General features: G+C 43.1%; 1 protein-coding gene across 1 annotated transcript in view; it reads left to right on the top strand.

The window, feature by feature from the left end:
• The window catches only part of LOC135094585 (MYND-type zinc finger-containing chromatin reader ZMYND8-like), a 31,879-nt gene extending 24,749 nt beyond the window's left edge, over positions 1-7,130 (top strand). The window contains exon 13 of the mRNA XM_063994815.1: positions 1,497-7,130. Coding sequence (XP_063850885.1) covers positions 1,497-2,390 — 894 coding nt within the window. The 3' untranslated portion in view covers positions 2,391-7,130. The remainder of the gene's footprint in view (positions 1-1,496) is intronic.
• The last annotated feature ends 8,119 nt before the right edge of the window (positions 7,131-15,249 follow it).

Genomic DNA, 15,249 nt, shown 5'->3' with positions numbered 1-15,249 from the left:
CACGAGTGGCTGGGGAGCTAAAACCTTTCTGGCTCAGGAAAGTCTTGTAGTTACTCAAAGCATTGTTTGTTTTGAAATGCTCTTCTCTTATAAGGGGTGTTTTTATTTTCAGTCATTTGTATTGGTGGGGAAATATCTGTCCAATCATATACCAGACTATCTTTCTTGTAAGAGTATCAGTGTTGTATAGAGTTAGACTGTCCATTCCTCTTCACTCTTACCTCTGCTGCCTTTATTTTCAGTCTTTATTGTTGGGTAAAGCTCCACTGATCTATATACCAGGCTGTCTTGCTTGTAGGGATATCAGTCTTGTATAGAGATAGATTAACCATTCCTCTACACTTGCCCTCTAGTCTTATCTTATTCTTGAGAGGGGAAGAGATGAAGACCTGTGCATAAGTACCTGAAGGGAAGAGAGAGAGGGGGATTGAGTGCTCTGTAAGGAGGATCCAAACCAGAGTGAATAGTGTAAGGTTGCATTGACTACACATAACTACACTCCTTCCCACAGATCCTTAGAGTGTCAGGCTATCAGTCTTTTATATTACCAATTTATTGAGAGGATTGGAGTATTGTGTGTTTGTGTGTGTGTGTTGAGTGAAGCAAGCTAAGGTTACTTTCTCAGCATTATTCCCATGGGTCCAAGTTTGAATTTGTCAGTATTACATAAGAGATATAGTTAAGTGGTTTGTTGATCTAATTGTACCATGCAAAGTTACATTAGGCTCAAATTGCCATGTTTCCTCATCTACTTTAATTTTACGTAATCTGAAAGCCAGTGTGTGTGTGTGCGTGTGTGTTATATGTACCAAGCCTGCACCCTGTCAAAATTATTGTACACCAGCCTCTGAATCAACTCTTTGCATGTTAAATTAAATCTCCCTGTGTTTATGTGTCTAGACTAAAGAAGAATGATTGGATTAAGTTCAGTTTGACTCCAGTGTATCTTTTACCAAAGGGAGGAATTCCAGTATCCGATGGACTGTTTCCTGGCTGCTGGGCCCCAGAGTGCTTAGTTGCCAAGATACAGTCCATCGGGTGTCTGTTATTTATGCCACCAAAAAATCCTGTTCCTTCACTTCCTACTAGTTTCCCATTCTGTCTCACCCGGCACCGCTCCTTTCTTGTGTACTTGTGTTAATGACTCTTCCGTCCCAGTGCGGCATACGTCACTGTAGAAAGGCAAGATGGATTTACGAACACAGTTTTTGGGGTTTGCTGTCTGACCATTTTGTACACTCGGGGACTTGACACACTAAAGTAATGGCACAACGAAAAAAGTCAAAGAGAAAGAAAATTAAAAAGAAAGTAAAGCAAAAAGTCCCAGCAGTCTTGCTTTACCTGCTTGTGTCCTTGTTGGTGCTTGGAGAGAGAGGGGGGAGGGGCAGTCAGTCAAACAAACAAAAAAAAAAAAAGAAAGAAAGAAATTTATAGTAACTTTTAAGAGTGATGTGACCGAGATCGCTGTGAGTAAATCCATCTTGTCGATTTTTCAGGATGATGCGGGCAGTCTTACCTCGTCCATATTAGCCCAGTGCCTCATCAAGGGCAACAGGGACCGACCCAAGAAAAAGGCCAAGTCCCCCTCATCTGTCAAGTCCAGCCCACCCAAGGACAAGGACAAGGACAAGGACAAAGAGTCTCTGAGTGTGCCTCCCAAGGCCCCCAAGTCCCCCAAGGCCTGGATGGAGTGGTTCCTGGAGCAGAGCGGGGCTGAGGGCATCAAGGAGAACCTACAGGTCACCCCCAAGACTGGCAAGGCCAAGGCCAGGAAGTCCAGCAGCAAGCAGGCCCCTGATGGGCCCAGGAAGAAGCGCAAGAGTACCCCATGTGTCAGACGCAAGATTGAGCACATCCTGAAGCCTGAGGAGGTCACTACGGACATGCTGGACCGTGTGGCCACCAAGCCCAAGGAGAAGACACACGACCAGGAGAACGGCACTTCCTGTCACCAGTGCCGCCAGAAGACGTCCGACACCAAGACAATATGCCGGTCGGGAAAGTGCGTTGGCCTGCGCGGCTTCTTCTGTGGGCCGTGTCTGCGCACCAGGTATGGGGAGGATGCCAGGAAGGCCCTGCTGGACCCTGACTGGTGCTGTCCAGTCTGCAGGGGAATATGCAACTGCTCGCTGTGTCGCAAGGCCTTTGGACAGCAGGCGGTGGGGCAGATCGTGCAGCGGCTGGGCAAGATGGGGTATACCAGCGTGCAGCAGTACCTGGACTCCAAGGGCATCAAGGAGGAGCAGGCTGACCCTGGTGACAAGGCCGACAAGGAGCTGAGGCCAGAGGAGGAGGAGGAGGAGGAAGAGGAGGAGAGCCAGGAGTTTGGAGTGGCAAAAGTGGAGAGACTGGAGTTGCCAGAAGAGGAGGATTGTGCCATGGATACCTGACAGTGAGAGGGAAGCACTGCTAGGAGGGGGTGGCTGTGGCTGTGGCACTCTGTGAGGGGCCTTTGTGTCACCCACGTCCTCTGGTCGCCAGGGTGTTGCTGGAACTGTGTGGTTTGCGGCAGTCACCCTCGGGAAACACTTGAATCGTGCCGTGATGTTTGTGTTGAGGCCTGACACGAATTACTCTCCTGTAGCTTTAGCAGTACGGTGTAGCGTCGCCTGTTTATATTTGCCATTATGAAGTAACATAGAGTTAGCTTACTTCATACTACTACATACATACTTGCCATGGGAAACAAAATGGTGTATATTTTCTGAAATGTTCCTCTTATTTCCCAGATCTTGCACTATATCTTGTAAAGAATGTTTTATCACGACTTCTTGTTGGCATTCCAAGTGGTGGCATGTGAGTGTTGAGAGTCCAGGGGCGAGGGAGGGACGGGTGAGGCTTGTATAGGCCTGGCACACACTGCAGCACAGGACGGTGCATGGCAGGATGGAGCAGGGCAGGAGAGACATGATGGGTACTAAGAGACGGGCTGGCATGGTGTACAGTACCTGGCCAGTGTGTTGACAGGACATTGAAGGCTAGCTAACATCCACAAGAGACTTGATATTCACTCAGCCTGACAAGTAACAAGTGGGGCGTACACTTAGCCTAAGTTTCCTGCCAATATTCAGTCTGTTGGGGTGAAAACTCATGGCTGTTCACACTTCAGATCAGCTTTTCAGTTTCCATCATGCTCCGGAACAGGGCAGATTGAAATTCAATTAAATATGTAATAATAGTGTTTGGCCTTGCCTGTTACTGCATCACCTGTATCCCTGCATGCCAGTGTTTGTCAGGCCTTGCATCTAAAGTGAGTGTGCAGCGTCTGTCATGGCCGAGGGAGAGACAACGCAGCAACACAACACTGGAGTCAAACTTTCACTGTGGAATGTTGGAGCTATGCAAATATTTAGCCATATGAGACTTAAGGCTGTGTGCTGCATAGGCTGACTCGCACAAAGATTTCATTCATGTATTATATTTGTGTGAATGTGTGCGTGTGTGTGTGCACGTGTGCTAGTGTATGGTGTGAGTGCGTCTTGTCTGCCACTATTAGTAAGTAATGGGCAAGGCAGTTTTGCTGGTGTGGGGATCAATTTCCAACACACAAACACACACAATGGTTAGAAAGTCACAGTCCGTGTTACAAAGTTAAGGGAATTACTACGTTAAGAAAATATTGATCTTCCTTTACTGACTGAAATCTTTGTTTAGGTTATTTAAGGATGGGTGAGTTGAGATTTACAAATGACTTCAGTATTAAAACAATTGTAAGTGAGAATGAATTGTAGATTGTGAAATGTGGTCAATGCATTACTCATTATGTTTGCCCTTTGACCGTTAATGGCATTGGTTATTTTTAGTAACAGAGGATAATTTTACCGAGAGGAAATGTAACTTCTGGCATTAAAATGCTTAAGACAGTGAGTTGCTTCTCTTGCTGCAGTGGTGTATTTCAAAATCACACTAAGCCTTCACTTAACACTTAATTAAGCTGGAGGAGACATTGCAGCAGGCAGAGGGTCAGATACTTCACTAGATTTTCATTTGTAAATATAAATTCAGCTTTTATAAATCAGAGCTGAAGAAAATGATCTGATGTTGAAAGTTAATTGAATGTTTATGATTTAACATTAATCCATGTTCAATTACGTATCTGATGTTGCTGAGAGAATAAAATGATCTTACTTGTAGCATTGAAAGTTGATAGAATGTTTGTAAGTCAACATTCACTCTGATGTCGCCAAGAGAAAAAAATTGTCTTCTGATGTTGAAAATTGATGGAATGTTTGTAAAGCAACACTCACCCATGCTTAACTTCGTATCCGATATCGCTGATGTGGCATTTGTCTGCTATTAACCCGAGGCTAGTCTGGTGTGTGGTAGGATGGGCAATCAAAAGAAGCGTGTGGATGCAGGCATGGGAGTGGGTGTGGTGTGGATGCCAAACCAGAGACCTGAGAATCAAAGCAAGTCAGTCAGCTGTGAGGAGTGTCAAGCCTTCCTGTCCTTTCACCTACACACATACAGTATAGGTGAAGGGGGGGAGAAGGCTTGGCAGGGATGGGGTGGAGTGGGGAACCTTTAGGGGAGCTAATAATATTACACAGGCTTGTGCTTCCTTCCCTAAACACAAAAGGAAGGTTTGTTTTGCTGAAAATTTTGAGCTGTGTTGTCAAATGCTTTGCTGTCTTACCACTGCTTCTGCCGGGCTACAGTGGAAGTTATTGGGGTCATAAAGTGTTTTTATGATTTATTTATGATTTCATGTGAGAGTTTAACAAGGATTCTATATTTAGTGGCAGTTATTAGAGCTTTCAAGTGTATTTTTCATGATTCTGTAGATAGTTTTGATAAGGATTTGTCACCATTAGTAGAAAACATGAGATTCAAACTGTCTCTGTAGCCTTTGCAAATAGTCCTGGTGAGGCAGCAAACCGTTAATAAACATGAGCCACAAACACAAAGAATTATCATACATTTTGTTTTGTTTGTGAGGAGTTTGGGGTTACTGATACTTGTTATGTAAGATGATTTAATAGTGTAGTATATAATTATGTTACAGAGTGATGTACTGTGTAGGTACTTGAAAATGTGAGGTATTACTGAAATCCAAAGGTGAAATAGAGGCATCTTTAATTGTGGCATGAGAATTTTTACTTATTCATTAATTCTATCTATGTATTCTTTTATTAACATCCTGCATGACAATATTTATATTTTATTTATATATTTATTCTTTTTATTAACATCCAGTCTGCTTGCATCTTTAGCGAGAGAAGATGATTGACTTTAAATGTGGAGCCAAGATTATAGAGGTGACCTTCATTATGTATGTTCTTGTGCTGCTACAAAAGGTGTCTTATTTATCATGCACTTGTATGTTGGAGTCCTTATTGCTTGTGTTGAGAATCTCATGAGAATTTTGTGGCATTATCAGAGGAGAGGGAGAGAATGTAATGAAGGAGAGGAGAGGAGGAGCGAAGTAAAGGAACAGTACAAGGAAGAAGGGAAGGTGAAGATGAGGTAGGAATGAGAGAAAGTAGGCAATGTATGAAGGGAGGAAGGAGGGAGGAGAGATGAAAGAAAGGAACAGTATAGCAAAGAAAGAAAAGGAGGTAAATATGAGAGAAGAGAAAATGTAGGAAGGAAGAAAAGAAGAGAAGATTTAGAAATTTTTACATATATTTTCATTCTTTCATGTTACACCTTCCTTTCTTTCCCTTTCATTTCTCTTATTTCAATCTTAACTAATCCATTCTTTTCCTTTTTTCCTTACCTTTCCATTTCTCCATGTCATTTACACCTTCCTTTATTTCCTCTTGTTTCACTTATTTCATTCTTAACTTTCCTTCCATTCCTTCCCTCTCAGTGTGTACTTAACTTGGCTAGTGTGAGAAGCTGAGATGAGGGAATGTAGTGCTACAAGGCTCTCTCCTGGCATACAGAGGCATGAGACAGTAGTGTGGTCTTGCAGTGTGGTGTGTGGTGATGGCTGGTTTGTGATGTGGTGTGGTATGAGTCTCAAGTGTGGATGAAGTGGTATGTGAACTGTACCTAACCTAACCTGACCTAAGTTGACCCCATGTAACCTTGCCTAACAAAACCTTACCTAGTAAAGTATAATCTCACCTCATCTAACCTAGTCTAATCTGAAAACCTTATGCAACATAATATAACCTTACTGAACATTAAACGTAACTTAACCAAATCTAACCTTACATTACCTAACATAATCTTGTCTAACCTAACCTAGGCTAACCTAACTCAACCTAGCCAAACTTAACCTGACTTTTAACTAACCAAACATAACCTTACCAACTGAAACTAATGTAACCTAACCTAACCTAACCTTACCTTACCTTACCTTACCTTACCTTACCCAGTCTAACCTAACCTAACTTACCTTACCTAACCAAGCCTTTGCCTACAGTGGAATAATATAGACTGATGATAATGATGATGATGATGGTGATGTGTTATGAATATGGTGCCTGATGGTGAAGCATGTGGCATGACTGGGCAGTGAGTGTGGTGATCTCCTGAGGTGTGGTGGTGATAGTGGTGATTGTGGTGATTGTGGTGATTGTGATGGTAACTCTGGCCTTTAAGTAGTGTGCTAGGTGACTAAAGACTTAAAGAGTAGAAGGTGTGTGGAAGCGTTGACTTCTGCACCACAAACTGACAAATGTTACTTCTCACATACATACACACACACACTGATACAAATGCTAACAAACTTACACAGACACAAAAAGAAACACACACACACACACACACACACACACACTGATACAAATGTTAATTATTTACATACACACACACAAGAACACACACACACACACACACACACACACACACACTGATACAAATGCTAATAACTTAATTTCACATACACATAAAGACAGACACACACTTACACTTACAGACAGACAGATAGACAGACAGATAGATAGACAGACACAGATAAATACAAACACACACTTGGCTTACCTGAGACAAGCTTTCTCCCCCTTAACTGTGGTATAGCGATAAGTCTGTGCCTGTAAATAGCAACCGTTTTGGAAAGAAAAAAGAAACGCAGCATAGTCTTGTTGATAAGTTTCCCATATGAATTTTTATATCTGTAAGGAGCTTTGCAGATTAATTATATGAATTTGTAGTTTCTTTTGAATAAATGGCATTTATTCCTTAGTGTATTCTTGAGTCTTTGTGTTATGTATGAGAGAGAGAGGGGAGAGAGAGCATTCCTATTTTAGTTGTTAGAAGAGTTTGCATGACAGGAGAGTCTGTATGAATGTATTTGGCTGTTAAGAGAGTGCATGAGTGTCTGAGGCAGTGAGAGGAGTGTCTGATCAGCAAGGAGAGTGTGTGTGACAGTTTGAAGAGTGTGTGACAGGAGAGTATAGTGTTAGAAGGAGGTTTATGTAAAGTTCTCAGTCTGTCTTGCCCCCAGTACAACTAACTCTCTCTCTCTCTATATATATATATCTGTGGCTGTGATGGGAATAAGAGAAAGTCAGATGGTGTTTTATTGAATGAAGTGTGTATGTTAAGGTTCTAAGTGTTTGGTGCAGGGAAAAATTGATGGTTCTTTATTGAATGAACTGTTGATGAGAATGTTGTAAGTGTATGTTGTCCCAGCTGAATGTGTCTCCTTATTGAATGAACTGTCGATGCATAGGTTGCTACTTGACCAACTCTGTGTATGAATTTTTTAAATGTGTTGACCCCACAGAACGCGTCTCCTATCTACGGCGACATGGGCATGGTGGGGCGCGGCTCCCCGGTGGGTGGGGCTGGTGGCAGCACAGGCATCCCCACAGGCAGTCCAAACATGGCTGCCCTCAGCCCTGGGCAACGAGGGGGCATGGCTAACCTGGGTGGCCCAGCCATGGCGGCAATGGCGGCCATGGCGTCAGGCAGCGGTAGCGGTCCTGGTGTGCCCGGTGCACCCCACAATGTGAAGATGCACCGCTACCTCCCCCCTACCATGATACAACAGCAGGTAATTAGTCTGTGCATTGCCTTGCATGCCCCTCCTCCCTCTTGTGTCCCTGCCTCCCCCCACACCATGATACAGCAGCAGGTACTGACTCCCTGCCACACCTCTCACCTCACCTTGCATGCCTCTCCTCCCTCTTGTGTCACTGTTTGGTCTCACAGTTGTTGATGAAATGATGCTGTTTTTGTTTCCCTTTCTTGCCCCTCCTCTTCCTAGCTATACTGTTTGGTCCTGTGAGGGGAGAATAAGGAGGTTGAGTGAAATGATGTTGATACTGTTCTTTTCATGTTGAGTTTGGAATATGGTTTTGAAGGACACTGCTAATAGCAAAAGGAATAATTTTTGTGCCTTTAGTTCCTTGATAAATCATGTGTGATCATCTGAGAGTTGAGACACTTTCCCAGCAGTGGCAGGGATGATGATGGTGGCCACCCTGGGGCTCCACAGGGCAGCGGCTGACTCTCTCACACATAACATGATTACCTGAGAGGAGAGTAACATTGCTAGTGTTGACACAGCTTGTTGTTGCCCCACAGCAGATGTACGGCAGCATGGACCCACGCATGATGATGATAATGGGGCGGGGGATGCCTCCTGGGGCAGCAGCCATGATGCGTGGCCCCATGCACCACTTCCGGCCCAGGTTCATGTGACCCTCGCCCGGCCAGCCCGGCCAGCAGGACCTGCACCAGCTCTACCAGATCCACCCGCAGAACTCCTACGTGGAGGACTGCAAGGGGCGGTTCATGAGTTGAACACACAAAGTTCCTGGAGACCGACTTGTTAGCAGCCCCAGAGGTGAGAGTGAGAGTGAGAGGTGAGGACACTCCCATGCCCCGGCTTGTTGCTTCTATTTATTGCTCGGAGGTTTGGCGTCACCGCCAGGACGTGCGGAGCCTCGGGCACAGCGGCGCTGGTCTCTGAGAGTGAGCCCGCCTGGCGTTCCCCGGCGAGTGTCCGGCCGCGACCCACGACTCACGCCGGTGTTCCTCTCGCGTGCCGGGACCAGACTGTATCCGGCTCCGGGTGGCGGTGGAGAGTGTGAGGGTGTGTGTAGAGGGAGGGAGGGAGGGAGGGAGGGGAGGGGCTGTCAATGGCTGTACATAGCATCTGGGGTTATCATTTGTATATAGCAGACACTGGGCTGGATACTCTTTGTATTTTGTTGATGGTGGTGAGGCAGGGGGAGGGAGGTGGGGGTCAGGGCCACACACCCGGGGCAGGGGGGGTGGTGGCCCGGCCGTCAGTGCCCCCTCCCTCCACCAGGTGCGGTGAAAACACCTGTCTGTGCATAATTCATTGTGTCGTTAGTGGTGATCTCAGTAATGTGTGCAGTACGCCATTACTTCAAAGTTCATTTTGGTCCACGCTCCTGAGCGCTGCAGTGACTCACCCCGGCCTCTTTCAGCAGGCTGCCCTGGGATATTGTTAAGGTTTTCAAGTGTGTGTTTGTGATCTTAGTGGTAGTGTGGCAAGGATTCTGCATCACTGGGAACACACGCATGGTAGCCTGACTGATCCCCCCCTTGGCCTGTGAAAGCTGTGCCGGTGAGAGCAGAGCACCTCGAGGGGACAGGCCGCTGTCGTCTCCTTCTTGTGACGCGATCGGGAATGTTTTTGTTGTGGTTTTCTGTTGTGGCAAAATGTAATTCTGGTTCGTGCCTTGGTTGCTTGGGTAGTGTGCACAAAAAAAAAAGTGTTGCACGAAATTTGTTTTGTTCCTGCAATCAAAAAAGCTTCCAGCGTACGACTATTTTCACTTGTATTGGTGTCTGTCCTCGCAGTTCTGTTCTTTGGGCGACTCTCAGATAGCCACCAGTCAGATTTATATCTTTTTTATATAGTGTACTATATGTATATGTACATGGTGTAATCAACAAATCATAAAGTAAGGCAAGTTGCATCATCCTTCCAGACGCTCCACAACACAAGGTTTACAGGGTCACACGTCACTCATGTCACAAAAAGGTGTTCCTACATTAGGGTGTTAAGTCTGGCCGGGCCTCTCCCTGCCCCGCTGAGCCTTGCTGCTCCTCCCGCGGGCCACAGTGTTCTGCCAAGCTGACTTCTCTCCTGGTGACGGAAGGTGTGTGGCTGGTACTGAATTAAGTCACCTAAATTGTTTTCTCTCTTATGCCGAAGGGAAGATTGGTGGTGTGTGGATTCTTAGAGTCATCTAAAGTCTTTATCTTGTTTATTGAAGGAAGCATTGACAGTGTATGGATGTGAACTGAAAATTAACTTATCTAAACTGTTTCTTCCTTCCTGTGTCGAAGGATGAGTGAAAGTACAGTAACATTAAGTTAATATGAAGTAAATTAAAGTTCCTTCTCACTTGTGTATTGAAGAGAAATTGATATTATATGAATATCAAGGTAACATAAAATATAATACTTTTGTTTGTGTACTGAAGAAAATTTGACAGTATGTACATGTGAGTGCATGCAGAAAAAAAAAAAAAACAATCTTCTGACAGACTGAGAAAGAGAGAGAGAGGGAGAGATAGTTTGCATACTGGCATTGTATTAGTAAACACACTAGCCATACAGCTTGGTGGCAGCACTGTCTGTGGGGCTGAGAGAGGCAAGGCTGTGACTGTGTACAAGTGGTGGGTTGTTAGGGCGAGTGTGAGTGCATATTTCCCTGGACCAGGCGCGGCACACTGGGTACGAGGAAAACCACTGCAGGGAACTGTGAATTGGAAAACTTTGAAGGGATAACAGGCAGAGACAAGGGAGGACTAGAGCAAGATTCATGGATACTTAGTGTTCAGTCTTTGGTGTTCATTAGTTTTTATACTTATTTTTTTTGAGACAGATTTTTGGTGTTTGCAAGTATTTTTTATGGTGAGGAAGATTATTGGAAGATTCTTGGTTATTTAGTGTTCAGTCTTTAGTGTTCAATAGTTTTTTATACATTGTTGTGTTTGAGTTTTGGCATTCATCTATATCTCAAGTATTTTGCATGGTGAGGACAACAGGTAGCTCAGGCCTTGTAAATTACAACTAGGTAGATGGAGAGAACAAAAGACTAAGAAGATTGAGATATTTAGTGTTCATTGCTTAGTGTTCATTAGCCTTTTCTAAATTGAGGGACTTTTTTTTGCCCATTTGGTTATGTTCACTGTAACTAAAGTACTTATCATCCGCAGTTTGTTGACATGCCATAGCGTAACTGGTGTGAGCAAAGTGTTTTGGCAAGAATGAAGTAAATTTGCCGCACATTTCAGTCAGTGGCAATGTTACTATGCATACTTGTGTTCTCACCTGCCTCAGTTACTGCCACACTCTTGTTAGAACACCGTATAGTGGAAGTTACTATGGTTGTTCAAGTGTGTCATGATTTTAGTAATAATTAAACAAGAATTCTGCATTGTTAATAGGAAAAGAAACCATGAAAACCTGACCGATCATGTGTGTGGCCTTTGAAGACAGTCATGATGGGAGAGCAAAGTGAGAGTGGTGCATGAGGGACCCGGCAGTCAGTGTGCCTGGCTCCAGTGTGGTGCGTTGGTCCAGTCCCCACTTAATGCAGAGTGATGTGTTTGTAGGGTAGTTGTCTCCCCCTTGCCCCTGTAGTGTGTGAGGGGTTTGGCGCTGCACTGAGAACCACATTCTGAAACACTTCTCCACTTCTCCACTATATTCAAAATGCTCTAGTTGAAATTATGCAGGTTTTCAAGGGTGTTTTTATGGTTGTAGTGACAGATTAGCAAGGTTTCTTCATTATTAACCAGGGAAACACTTGGGAATCTAGCTAATTATCTCTGTGGCCTTGGAAAATAGTGGTGATGAGGGAGCAGAGTGTTTCAGAGTACTGGCCAGAGTGTGGTGCTGCGGTAGTGAAGCAATATATGAAGCCACTCCCCCCTCTTGACTCACCTGCCCTGCTTAGTACTGGTGGTGGTGAGGCGCGTATCTGTTGTGTTCTTGGAGGTTGTGATGTTAGCTAAAGATATATCATTGTAATGGTGCCAAGTTCAAATTTCTTTTTATTTAGATATATTTCTTTATTAATTTTTAGGTAATTTTTTTTCCATAGATTTCAATTTATAACTGTGAAATCTACATTTGCTATTCAGAAAAGGAAGTGATTACTAGCTTTGAAAACTTGGAAAGCAAACAGTTTAATGCATTTTTTTAATATTTTAGACATATTTATTGTTTTCTCTTTATCTGTGAGTGCATATTCTTCATTAATAAATCAGAAGAAAGGATCGCGTGTCAGCCACAACTAAAAACTCTAAAGCCACACATTCGTAAATCACCACTTGCCGGTACACCCTGACCTTACACCCTGACCTAACACCCTGACCCTCATCCCTCCTCACACCCTGACTCCTGCATCCTGACACATCCTGACCCCTCACCCCTCCCCCACATCCTTATACACTCTGATCTGTTTAGCCTCCATACAATCACTGTTTTTCCCACACCCTCCCTCTTAGCCTAGTAATTTATGTCATCACCCATTCCTCCTCACCATCACTCATTGTCCAAGGCACCATTCTTCACCTTCACCACACAGCTGTGTTTGTAAATCTCTCAACTCACTCTCGGCTCACTTTTGGCTCACTGATGTTGTTCTTGTCTTTTGATATTACTTTTGTGTGTGTGTGTGTGTGTGTGTGTGTGTATGGTGTTTCTTTTCTGAGTGTGTGAGTTTGTGTGTTTCGTTTTCTTCTTGAGTGTGTGTGTGTGTTTACCCAGCTATCTGTAATCTGTTCTCACCATGCTAATTATTTTTCTGTTGAATGGTGCAGAAAAAACATGATTTGCCATTATTAATCCTTATGTTGACCCTGCTATGCCATTTTCCCACACACAATACCTACTTAATCAACATCACTTTATTTTACACATTACGTTATTCCAGATTTTCATACTGCAGTTAACAATGTATTTTTTGTTTTGACCTATAGTTTTTTATAAAGAAGGATACTATTTGTTATTTCCCATATTTGCTGGTTATTTATATGCTACTTAATACCACAGAAGGAGTGTTTGAACCTGTCTCTTTGTGTTTCTCTCGTTGCTTTTGTTTTCACCGGGAAGGGAGTGGAAGCGATACATTGTGAGTGAGTGCCGGGGGCTGGTGGTGCTGCAGGCTGGGCGATGGTGACAGTATTTGTGTGTGTGCTCAGATATGCTGTCTAGGGGACTGGGGTTAGCCTCTCACTCTGCTGCTGCTACTGTTACCATCACTACTACTATTTATATGACAACTTAACCTACTGCTATTGTTGCTGCTATTAATACTACTGCTACTTTAACTTTCTCTTATGTTTAATTCATGGGAAATTGCAAAATATCCTGCTACTACTACTACTACTACTACTACTACTACTACTACTACTACTACTACTACTACTACTACTACTACTACTACTATTACTATTACTACTACTACTACTACGATATGGTAACACTACTACTACTACTACTACTACTACTACTACTACTACTACTACTACTACTACTACTACTACTACTACTACTACTACTACTACTACTGGGTATCCCTTGGTCTAGACATATGTATCAGATGTATATTTTAAAGGCTTCCAAAACTTCATGAGAGAGAGAGAGAGAGAAAGAGAGAGAGAGAGAGAGAGAGAGAGAGAGATGACGTTCTATTATGTAAAGTAAGTAAGTTAGTTGTATAAGTTAATTACAAATGGTGGCGTGTGTTGGTAATGTTCTCAGCTCTCTAATTAAGGAGTATTCTGAAACACTTTGTCATCTTATCCTCACCACTTCTGGCAGGCTGTAGTGGAAGTGGTCAGGGTTTCTGAGGGTGTGTTCACGGTGGTAGTTATGGTCTAACAAAGTGAGCATGGGAGGATCACAGTCATTGAGGTAGGTGAGGCACGGGGACATGGTAACACTAGTAGTGACTAATCCTCTCACTCACTGGTCTACACACTCCTGGCTTTGCAACATGGCAGGCTATTGTGTTTCCTCCAGAGCCTCTTACTTAATTTTACATAAGATACCAGGTTCAATGGAGGTAATGTGTAGTGTTGCAATGACTAGTTTTGCTAGTAGTGGAGTGAATTTGGTGCGCCTTTCAAAACAAGATGTGACGCGTTGACCAGACAGTGAATGGGAGCGTCAGTCAGTGGCAGTGTGACCGTGTCCCCTATTCACTCCCACACACTTGCTGGCACAGTGTACTGAACGTTACTGTTGCTTTCAAGTGTTTTTATGATTCTTTTAATAATCTAATAAGGAGTTTATAATACTTATGGAGAAACAAACCATGAAAACTTGACTTTTTTTACATAAGAGGGACACTGGCCAAGGGCAACAAAATGAGCGTAAAAGACCCACTGAAATGCCAGAACAAAAAGAAAAGATCAAAAGAATCATCCAAAATTGATGGATAAGTGTCTTCAAGCCTCCCTCCCTGACCAATGATCTGTGCAGCCTCAGAAAACAGTGGTGGTGTGAGAGCAAAGTGTTGACGAATATGAGCCTCAGTTATAAGATATATTTGTGACAATACTCAAAATTGTGGTGCTCATATGACAAGGGTTGTGGCAAGGAATCAGTGTGTTCCTTGGTGGCTATTAATGTGTAAGAAAGACTACTCTGCTAACTTAATTCATTGGTGTGTGTGTGTGTGTGTGTGTGTGTGGTTTCCTTGTAAATTCTACCCAAGTTAATTCCATCCATGAAGTTTCTCAAGTTAAAATCCTTCCTAATAGTTCTTTCCATGATATATTACCTAACTTAACCATAACCTAACCTTACCTTACCTTACTTAATCTAATATAACAACCTAACCTAACCATACTGTGAACACTAACCTAAATAATCCTTACTTAATATAATCAAACTCAGCAAAACCCAACCAAACCTAACCTAACTTAACCTAACAAAAAAAAAAACTGCTTGGGAAAACTTGTGGGTGGAATGAGCCTGGGATAAATTTGCTGTAGGGAAAGTAATGGTATACAAATGTGTGTTTCCTGCTTGCTCTGTGAACTGATGAATCTGAGAATGAGTTGGGAAGGGAAGAGGAAGAGAGGGAGAGGAAGTGATGTAGGAAGACAAGAGGAGGTTGGTAAGAGAATGAAAAAGTAGTTTAGGAAGAGAAAGAGAAAGGATTTGTCTAAGTCTTATTAATTAAACTTATCATCAAAAGTTCAAATAAGGGTTTTAAAAAAGGTACTTAATATTTACTTACATTGAAAAAAAAAAGATTGGCTTATATTACTATTACTACTGCTACTGCTGCTACTACTACTACTACTACACATGTATATAGTATATTCTAGATTAACTTTTTATATGCTATGT

The sequence above is a fragment of the Scylla paramamosain genome, chromosome 46 (assembly GCF_035594125.1).
Source record: "Scylla paramamosain isolate STU-SP2022 chromosome 46, ASM3559412v1, whole genome shotgun sequence".
Taxonomy (NCBI): Eukaryota; Metazoa; Arthropoda; class Malacostraca; order Decapoda; family Portunidae; genus Scylla; species Scylla paramamosain.
Note: the sequence above shows the minus strand (reverse complement) of the source record. Positions and strands in the feature narration are given on the sequence as shown.